This window comes from Labrus mixtus, chromosome 18 (assembly GCF_963584025.1).
Source record: "Labrus mixtus chromosome 18, fLabMix1.1, whole genome shotgun sequence".
Taxonomy (NCBI): Eukaryota; Metazoa; Chordata; class Actinopteri; order Labriformes; family Labridae; genus Labrus; species Labrus mixtus.
This window is the reverse complement of record NC_083629.1, coordinates 6825228-6835880: the sequence shown is the minus strand read 5'-3', so window position 1 is coordinate 6835880 and position 10653 is coordinate 6825228. Positions and strand designations below refer to the sequence as shown.

Sequence of the window (10653 nt, the reverse complement as noted above, 5' to 3'; positions counted from 1 at the left end):
GTTTGTCTGCTGATATGTGCCACTGCTCTGTCCCTCTTTCTCTATGTGAGTTTAAAAAAAAACCTTTGACGACAGCTCAGGGTCGACTCCACCAGCAGTTCCCCATCATGATTAAAAAGAAAAAAAGAGCAGAACCTTCAGAGGCTCAAACATTCACCTTTGATTGAATTTTAATTAATTTAAATCTGGATAAAGTTCAGGGATTCTGTTGTAAATCCTAAACAATCAGAATAATTCCTTCAGGGTTAATGTTTTAAAAAACCGAAACCTCCTGCTGAGATCGAGGCTTGTTCCTCGGCTTCTGTTACATGATCTCAGACTGCCACCTAGTGGTGAAACACTGACAGTCAGACTGTTTCTGGAAATGTCAGCAAACCAGACTGATGCAAACATCAGAACCAGGGAGCAGTTCTGCTCAAGTCAAGGGGTCAAAGGTCATTTTACAGTAATCCTTCCTCAAAGTGTTGGCTGCTAAAATAGAAAGTTTTTTTTTTTTAAAGAGCAGAGTGATTAAGGTTAACTCAGGACCCGTGTACGTCCTGAATACAGAAGGGTTGGTTTGAATTGATTCAGAGTGATGTTTTGTTGTTAAATTTCAGTTCTGTGTACATTACATTCAGACACATTTACATTTACAGCCGTGCATGTTTTCTTATGGAGATGTTTTGCATTTAAAACTAACAAGTGTGTCCAGGTTTTTTAGACGCATGTATTTTTGTTTTTTCTGTTATCAGTCTGCAGAAACTTAAAATCTCAACATTCATCTAAATATCATTTCAAATCAAAGCTGCAGTTTGACTCTCTAATAGATCATTTTATCGTCATGCAGTTGGACCGTAAAAGTCAATTCCCCGGAGCAGTGGCTACAAAATAAAACAATGTCAATCTCAAGACCCATCTCGAGACCATCTTTTGAAGGTCTCTGTCTCGTCTCAGAATCAGAAGCATTTTTACTCTGCCTTGTCTCGCCCTCAGACTGGGCACACTCCAGATTTTAAATCAAGGCTGGTCAAGACCACCACTGACAGACTATTTCTCCACGTCATAACTGTGATTAGAAGGAAAACTCCTCTTTCTAAAAGAACAAATAACTTAAATTAATTTGTAGTTTGAATGATCAATTATCAATTATCCCTCGTTACAGCTGCAACCTTCCCGGTGTTACTGTCTAAGTGAGTGACACGCCCCCTAAACACATGATGATGATTTTTCATATGGTCTTGGTCTTGTCTCGGTCTCGATCCCTAAGTGGCTCGGACCTTGACTGTAAACTATTGTAGTTCCTAGAACCTTAATTAGAAGCACCATATTAGCTCCTGCTTCAGAGTAGATACTCATCCAGCACCATGGTGGTGCGAATGCAGACAGAAATAAGTCCCCATGGTGTGTACTTCTCAGGGAACTCCCTAGTGGATAGTTCCTCGTCAAAAAGTCCCCAGAACGGTTTGGTCTGAAAACCCCTTTTGATTGGACCGCTGACAATTGATAGACATCAGCACCTGACTCAGAAATATCTAAAGATTAATATATATTTATATCCATAAATAATATTTAGAATTTTGTGCATAATGATTGTACCTGTTCCCAGAAGGACTGAGTGACTTATCATCATTGATGCACAGAAGAAGTGCTGCTATCACACCAACTACTTTATAATTCATTATTAGGAGTGAAGAGTCTGCCCCCCGCTGGTCATTCAGAGCATTACAGAACTTTAAACAGGACAGAACCACAGGTCCACACACGCTGATGATCCACAGCATCAAAATGTCTTCAGTAAATCTGTCAGTTAATGTGAGTTCTTTGAAGTTATTATTAAGGTTTGTATGATTACAGATCTGACCACAACCACAGGATTAAATGCAGCTCCCCATTCGGACCGAGCTGAGGCTGAGCAGCGAGGTGAACACAGACTTTGAGGCATGCAGGTTCTGAAGAGAAGCAGTGTGTATGTTAGAGGTTTGATGTGTTTGTATTCTGCTCTCTTCTTCTTTTGCATTCAGATGTTATAATAAACATCAGGACTGTTTATCATGACAGAAACTCCACTATTCCAGCTCACCTGAGACAGTGATAATATGATATTGGTATATTTTCTTTCTCCGCTGTTCTCCGCTCTGTGCTCGTACCTGGACTCACAGATGGTTCACTGAAATTGTCTTTCAGCTCTCGTCACAATGTTTCCCAAATAAACCAAACTAATTTCCCCGTGTGGTGATTAAGTGCGTTCATTGAAATAATTTGTTGTTCCGTCAAAACAATTATGTTCACTTTGGAGTCACGAGCGTCGACATGAGAGAGGGACACAAACGAGCTGCTGTTTGAAACGTTCATACTTCCTGATATCTGCAGCCAAATCACAGCCATTATGACCCGAGAGTGTCTACTTTCAGTTTACAGAGTTCATTACACAAATTAACTTGGTAATGAGCTGCTGGCTTCATGCACACTTTCATCCGCTGTTTTAGAGGGTTTTTAAGTAACGGCCGGCACAGCAGAGCCCGAACAGAGCGGGGAGAAATACGACGGGGGACGGAGACAAATCAGACCTAATCAACATCGCAGCGGGAGCAGAGGGACACTGAAGTATGTGACAACAAGTTTAAAGGCTCCAGGAGGGTTTATTTAACAGAAACACTACATGTGTAACCGTCTCTAATTAACTAAAGAATGCTTTTTTGGTTTCTCCACACAGACTGACCTCTTCCATTAGTAGTTGGACGGGTTGTTTTTCAGTAGAAACTCCGCCTGGATCGAGACAAAACAAAAGAGACGATCAGAATCAAACTCAGGTGTAGTCAGAGGTTTAAGAGTCAGGGGGTCACAGGGGCTGGGTGTTGTACCAGGAAGTCAACGGGGTCGTGTGGTCGGGCGGTGCAGCATTCCATCAGACCGCGGCTCAGTAAGGGCATCACCTGCTCCATCAGGTAGCTCCTCATCGAGGCCGACTGAACCTCCAGAAGCTCCTCCTCCTGCTGCCTCACCTCCTCCAGGTGTTTAGTCTGAAACAAACATGATGGATGCATCAAAGCTCCACACAGACAACATGATCATATTTTAAATCTGATTACCTCTGGTGTACGTACCCACTACTCCCAGTACCTACCCTCTCCTCCCAGTACCTATCCACTCCTCCCAGTACCTATCCACTCCTCCCAGTATGTATCCTGTCCTCTCAGTACCTATCCACTCAGTATCTATCGACACCTCTTAGTACTTACACACTCCTACCAGCATGTACCCACTCCTCCCAGTACAGACCTACTCCTCCCAGTACCTATCCACTCCTCCCAGTACGTACCTTCTCCTCCCAGTACATACCTAGTCCTCCCAGTACATACCCACTCCTCCCAGTACGTACCTTCTCCTCACAGTATGTACCCACTCCTCACAGTATGTACCCATTCCTCCCAGTAAGTACCCAAACCTACCAGCATGTACCCACTCCTCTCATTACGTGTCCACTCCTCCCAGTACCTATCCACTCCTCCCAGTACATACCCACTCGTCCCAGCGTGCAGCTCTGTGTCTGGCCTCCTCTTCCTCATTCCTCTCCTCCTTAGCTCTCTCCTGCTCCTCCCTCCTCATCCTCTCCTCCACCTTCCTCCTCTCCTCCTTCTTCACCTCCTCGATGCTGCGGCCATAGTTCCTGGGAGGACCCAACGTGTCGAAAATCTTCTGAATCAGCTGCAGACAGTTGGGTTCACTGCTGCTGGTGACCTCTGGAGAGGAGGAGGAAGAGGAGGAGGAGGAAGAGGAGGAGGAAGAGGAGGAGAAGGAGGAATGTTTAATGATGTGAAAATGACCCCAACAATTTTTATATTTTTTTCCCTACAGCATCAAAAAAATCATAAATGAGGGGTGTCACTTTACCGAGGTAGAGGAGGGAGACGTCCAGCTCATCAAAGAAGTTGACGACTGTCTCTTCCTCCATGTTTGCCTCTCTGTATCTGATCAGTTTCTGCAGGAAGTGATCCTGCTCGTAGTTTTGTTCCTGAACGACCCGCTCGGGCAGATTCATCACACGATCCTGCAGGAACGAGTCCGAGGCGTCTAGGACCAACACAAACTCTGCAGCACACACAACGAGATATTACAGACACTATAACACAAGCTCATCTATGTATCAATGTCTCTGTGGATGTTTCTGTTCATCTTTCATCAGGGTGAACAGAGACCTGGTGTAATCCTCCTGTTGTGTCCAGAAGTCATGGATGTGTCACCTTCAGACTCGTCTTCATCTGAAAAAGAAAGAAAATGTTCACATGTATGTTTATGTATTCATGTCTTTATTTGGATCCTCATAATCTATTACCCCGGCAGCAAACACTGTCCCTGGGGTCAAAGGTGAGAATCTCAAGAAATTAAAATTAAAAAAGGATTGTTTCTGAGATATTACTCTCAATTTTTATCTTAAAAGAAAATGATCTTGTCGAGCTTGTTTTGCATTTGATAAATCATTTACTGCATCCTTTTTTGTCGAGTTGAGTATTTAATTTTTGAATTTTGAATTGAATAACCGTCTTTCAGTGGCTACACTTTCAAGCTATTTTGAAGAAATCTGGAAAATCTGGAATCTGGAAGTGCTTTTGTAGGTCTGTCTTAAGTCTATTGGTCTTACTGGCAGATTGTCTTTAGTTTGAAACAAAATAATTTCACTGTATTTTAGAATATTTTGCTTCTTTCTAGTAGAGCTGTTTATTGCAGTGCAAACATGAAATTTAAATCCACACAAGTGACATTATTAAACATCCAGACGGAAAAAAATTATAGTTTGACATCAATAATTTATTACATTGGTGTGTGTGTGTGTGTGTGTGTGTGTGTGTGTGTGTGTGTGTGTGTGTCTCACCGGAGAAGAGCTCTTTGGCTTGTTCGTATGTTTTTGGAAACCCGTCCAGGATGAAGCCCTGGTTTTTACATGGGTTTGACATCAGTTTAAGTTTCAGCACCTTCATCAGCAGATGATCCTCCAATAGACCTGACAGACACAGAAATACATTCTTATAGTGGAAAATTAACCTTATAGGAACATTATGAAGATTAAATGTTGCACTTTTATAAAGGGGGAAGCTTTGGGAAGGACGGATGAATAAGAGTCACAGATATCCCGAGCTGTGCTTCAATAAACACTTCATCCTACATTTCAAACAATACAGCCTTTAATGAAATGTGTAAGACTTGCAAGATTAGTAAGTATGGTGTGCTTTAAAGGGTTTATTCAGGAGGTAACAGGAAGGTCATCTTTGGTTTTCACTGTGTTTACCTCCGTTCTGCTCCATGCTCTCCTTCAGACTGAACAGCAGATCTGCTGCCAATTCATCGTTCTCTGCTTCTGGATCAGAGTTCTTTCCAACAAACTCCTGACAAGTAGGTTAAAATAGAAAAGTCGAGCGTTAAACAATAGAAATGTGTATGTGTAATGTATGTATACAAGTATGTATATGTGTGTTTGAGAGATCACCAGTTGTGCGATGGTTTCAGTGATGGTCTCCTTCAGAGTGATGTGATGGAGTCTGTAATGTTCACAGATCTGTTTACACACTGAGCTCTTCCCCACAGCAGGAGGACCCACAACACACACACGCAGGGGCTGAGAGAGAGAACACACACAAATGCACACACAAATGCGCACACACACAGACACAGACAGACAGACAGACAGACAGACACACACACACACACACACACACACACACACACACACACACACACACACACACACACACACACACACACACACACACACACACACACACACACACACACACACACACACACACACACACACACACACACACACACACACCAATGTAATAAATTATTGATGTCAAACTATAATTTTTTTCCGTCTGGATGTTTAATAATGTCACTTGTGTGGATTTAAATTTCATGTTTGCACTGCAATAAACAGCTCTACTAGAAAGAAGCAAAATATTCTAAAATACAGTGAAATTATTTTGTTTCAAACTAAAGACAATCTGCCAGTAAGACCAATAGACTTAAGACAGACCTACAAAAGCACAAGGGTTAATTTGTACAACCCAGAATATTATAATATTATCTAAAGACGGTTTTACACATGCACTCCTGAAAATGTCTACAAAATTTACGGCAGGAAATTCAACACTTTGATGATCATTTTTGCATTCATATGGAGCTATATCAGTGGTATGTGTAGTTGGAGATATTCAGCGCATCAACAAAAGAGTGGAGAAGAGAACAGAAAACAATATGAAGGAGTTTCATTATGAGCACGAAGATGGCAGCGACACAGTCTATGGTCATGTTTTGGTCAAAGGATATTAACCTCATCACCTCCTCCTGCTTGCTTGCGGTGAGTTTTACTGAATATTTCCTGCTGTAGTCTCTCATGGACCTGCCCTGACTTCTCGTGAAAATTCTACTAGGAGGCTGGCAGGAGGAATTAAAGTTGAAGTGAAAAGTTTGACTGTTTGCGCTCACACATACAGCGCTTTTGCTCGAGTGTTACATGGGAACACACCAACTAAATATCTGTGAGAGGTTTATATTGTCAGTTATTTCCTGGTTCTGACTGTTCATAAAACACATCTGGCTTCAGCTTTGTTTCCTACCAGCATTCCTCTGGTCTGCCTGAACTCCTCCACCACCTGCTCCATGTTCTCCACCAGTCCAGACTCACAGCTCCACTCCATAGAGAACAGCTCCTTAATGTGGAGTGCCTCCATATGAAGGTTCACCTGCAGGGAGTCCATCTCCATCACCTGAGACACGAAAATCATATTTAATAAGATTCAGTATTTCTTCTGAATCCAGAAACAGCTGTGACATGGTTTTCTTCAAGCACACCAGACTTCAGTAATAAAAACCGTGATTTGACCTCACAGAACACAGGAGGTCCACTGCTGCCTCGATCAGTCAGTTCAGTTATTGTTGCGTGACTTTACGGCTTAAAAAAAAATCTATTTTCTGGCTTTTCTATTCCTTTAATGAAGAGACAGAGAGTGGACAGAGTCAGAAATCAGGATGAGACAGAGAGACAGAGAGAGTAGGGAATAACATGCAGGAAAGGAGCCACAGGTTGGACTTGAGGACCAGGAGTCGGTGGATGGTGCTCATGCACTAACCACTAGGATACCGGCGCCCCGACTCTATGTTTTTTTAAGGTTAGCTGACATCAAACACAATCGTTGTATAAAAAACAGGAACAAAACAGCAGACCTGCTACTTCTAATTTACTACAAATACATAAAAACCTTTTTTGAACGATTCTCCTTTTATTTAAGTCTTCTAATCTTTTTTCTTTCCCCTAGTTTGTTTTATATTTATACAGGCATTTCCTTTGTTCTTATTTCAGTTGCTTGTGTCAGGTTTGACTGTTGCACTTTTTAAATGATTTCTTTCTTTCTTTTCTTTTTAATTTGGAGGATATTGAGTCGACCCATCATGTCTGAATTGTTCGATATTAATTTATTCTGGTCTGACTTGAGACAAGCCAGGTTAGCTGCTGCAAGTCTTAATGCTAAGCTAAGCTAAAGTGAAACCATCCTGACTGTTTGTAACAACATCTATCTTTTCAACATGCTTTCAACCAAAGAGCAATGTCATTTATTTCCTACATGTTGAAAAAAGTTTGCTGTGAGATAAAACACATTTAGCAGAACGTACACTCAGGTCCTTTGTCAGGAAAGCTTCTTTGAACATCTTCTTCTCAATCTTTCCCGGTCCCAGAGCAGTGGAAACTGTCTGAAGGAGGACACAGATACATTTTATGAAATCATCATCGGAATGAATGAAAATGACATCGAGCACCTGAACAGATAGAAGTCAGACTAGTGATCAGATCTACATTAACAGATATATTTATAGATATTCTAAGTGTTTGTTGTAACAGAAGAGGATCAGTCTAAAGATGTCACTGTCTGCATTGGACAGGTTTCAACATGTCCAGTCTGTTTATGTAGACTTTCGGAGTTTAATATTTCCCTCTGGTTTCTCCCTCAGTTGAGACCCTCACCTTGACTATCTCCTCCATGGTGTTGTGCGACTGATCCACAGCTAGCAGGTAATACGGCTTGGGCTGATGTTCGATCACATTATGAACCACACTACAAGACAAAAGTGTTTAAAATTGTAAAAAAAAAAATAATAATTACACAACAAGTCAAATCTCAATTTCAAACAGCATTTGTTTCAATCAAATCATGAATGTGAGCTTATAGATTTACCAGCATTTATGATTGATTACTGTCTAATAGTAATAATAAAAAGTAGAATTGATCATCTGTGTGTTTGTGTCTAACCTTGCCAGGTCTTTAATGTGAACCGTGGGAACAATGTTTTTGCCGTCTCCAAACACAGGAACTCTTTGTTTCTGCCCGAGCCAGGACGTCTGAGAATAAAGGTTTTTATCAGTTAGTTACACAATAAAATTCACACTTTTTGTAATTATTGTGATGTTTGCCTATCCAACATTTTCACCAGAGTAAGACATCGTAAAGGTATACTGTGTGACATTCTGTATACTAATTAAGCATAAATCATAAATATGTTGTGAAGTCATGACTTCCTAAAAACAGAGTGAAACTCCCTCTGGATTTCTTGTTCTCAGCTGTGTGCTCACACTAACGGGACGTTTCCTTCAGCTTGTTTATGTGTTGCTCAGGGGCTCAAACAGGATTCATATGTTGTTGTACTTTATGTTAACCCCTCCCTCTCCCTTAGTCCTGCCACCAAGTGGTGGGAAAGAGATGGCTCCCACCCACTCAGGGACGCTGTATGACAACGGCACAACGACCCTCAGCAGTCTTTGAATCTGACCTTGAAGAAGAAGTGAAAGATCTGCTCCCCCATCCCGTACTGAAGTCCAGACGCCACCACGTAAGTCGAGAACAACTTCCTGTTCTGAAAACAACCATCGTGTGACACTGTGGTTAATTCTCTAATAACAATCCTCTATTAAGACTTTATAAATTGGGCGGTTTTGATACTGACAGTTTTCCCCATCTTGACAACCCTCTTCTCCAGGTCGATGTGATGTTTGAAGTTCGGGTGAGCTCGTCTTCTCCAGAAAATCTCATCTGTGAACGGAAGCTCCGGATCGTCCTGAAACAAAACAAAGACGACAAAAACACAACAGAAGATTTTCACTTTAACACAAATCTGATCTGGACAGAGGTGGTGAATGAACAGTCAAAACTAAAAGTCATTTAATGGAGTAACTATATAAAACAAAACCGTACATCGTTGGGTTAATGGCAGGTTGAAGGTACAAAAAGAATCTTCATTTTTCTATTGATGTTTGTGAAAGTGAATAAATGTTTTTCTTCACTTAAACTAAAGAACAATATTCATTAAATACATTTATTTAATTATTTTGATCAATGATTGATGTACAGCTTGTCAATGTTACTGTATGCGCTTTCTTACAGGATCGATTGGTTTGCTGCAGGCCCAGGTCATCACCGTGGAGACGAGGATGAACATCTTTGGTCCAGAGAAAATGTTCATTTTATCATGAAGAGCTACAAATACAAAAAACACGATTCATTACCTGACTGATTAATTACATTTTTATCAAATCTTATTATTGTCCACAGGTGCAAAACTTCAGCCACTGGTCATGTGATGGCTAAAGATGAACATTGATGCACAATCTGAACTGAACTTTGTTTTTGAGTTCTTTTTATCAGGTTCTTTCTAGTTATTTTTTTTAACTACTTGATGAATCCATTAAACTAAAACTAAAATCAGGAACAAACCTTCTTACCTGAAACAGCCCAGAGAGCCTCCTCCAGCTGCTCGGCATGCTGGGTAATGTTGTAGATAACTACGTCACAGTCCATCAGTTTGGAGAGCAGGATGTCTCCGTTCATATTCTTTATCTTTTTAAAAGGAAGTTAAAATATCCTGGTTTTATTTAGTTTTATTAATGTTACTATTTATTATTTTATGAATGATTATTTTATGAATGAAGTACTTACTGAATACTCTTCGTGCAGGTAAGGTCTGTCCTCCTCAGGTGAGTCAGAAACAGTTCCAACAACACAGAAAGATTTGTCTCCGCTGTGGTCAGAGATCTTCCTCTCCTCCTCATCTTCATTTTCTCCTTCAGGATAGACAGCTGCTCCCACCAAACACTCCGACAAGAACTACAACAACAACAAAAAGAGGAAAAACGACACGTTAGCTGAGGCATGTTTAAGCTAATAACCAACCTGTTCACTAGCATTAGCTCGAGCTAGCAGCTCTGACAGGTTTATAATATATTTACCTTGGCGATCCATTCAGAAGTGTATGAGTCTACGTTGTTGATAAAAACTCTTTTAGGGGACCGTTTGAGTCTCTCCATCCCCTGCTCCGCCATGTTGGCTAGTGTTGTTGTCGGTGTCTTGTTACCATGGAGACGACCGCAGAGATCGCAAAAGAACCGTCGTTGCCATGGAGACGGGTTGTCAAGCTTTTCAGTGATTTCTCATTTAAGAAAAGTAGTTATTTTCTCTCTGTTAATAAAACATATATAAAAAGTAAATATTTGACCCTGCCTAGCATTAATTAAATTTTAATCTGCAAAAATAATGAAAAAAAAACAACAACATAATGGCACTAAGGAGTAAAAACACAATATCCCCTTGTCGGTTTCTTTTTAACCTGAGCCTGTGCTTGTCTGTG

The 10653-nt window shown here is 40.9% G+C and overlaps 1 protein-coding gene across 1 annotated transcript; it reads right to left on the bottom strand.

Moving 5' to 3' along the window:
- Positions 1–2130: 2130 nt before the first annotated feature.
- ak7b (adenylate kinase 7b) lies at positions 2131–10380 on the bottom strand. The gene is made up of 19 exons (XM_061062798.1): positions 10256–10380; positions 10106–10133; positions 9966–10036; positions 9752–9866; positions 9412–9506; positions 8977–9087; positions 8803–8886; positions 8286–8374; positions 8000–8090; positions 7651–7728; positions 6597–6746; positions 5465–5593; positions 5267–5363; positions 4853–4981; positions 4179–4241; positions 3874–4071; positions 3502–3722; positions 2844–3002; positions 2131–2748 (listed from the first exon to the last, which is right to left on the bottom strand). The coding sequence occupies exons 1-19, from the start codon at positions 10346–10348 to the stop codon at positions 2710–2712; spliced, it is 2040 nt and encodes a 679-aa protein (XP_060918781.1). The 5' UTR covers positions 10349–10380; the 3' UTR covers positions 2131–2709.
- Positions 10381–10653: the final 273 nt, after the last annotated feature.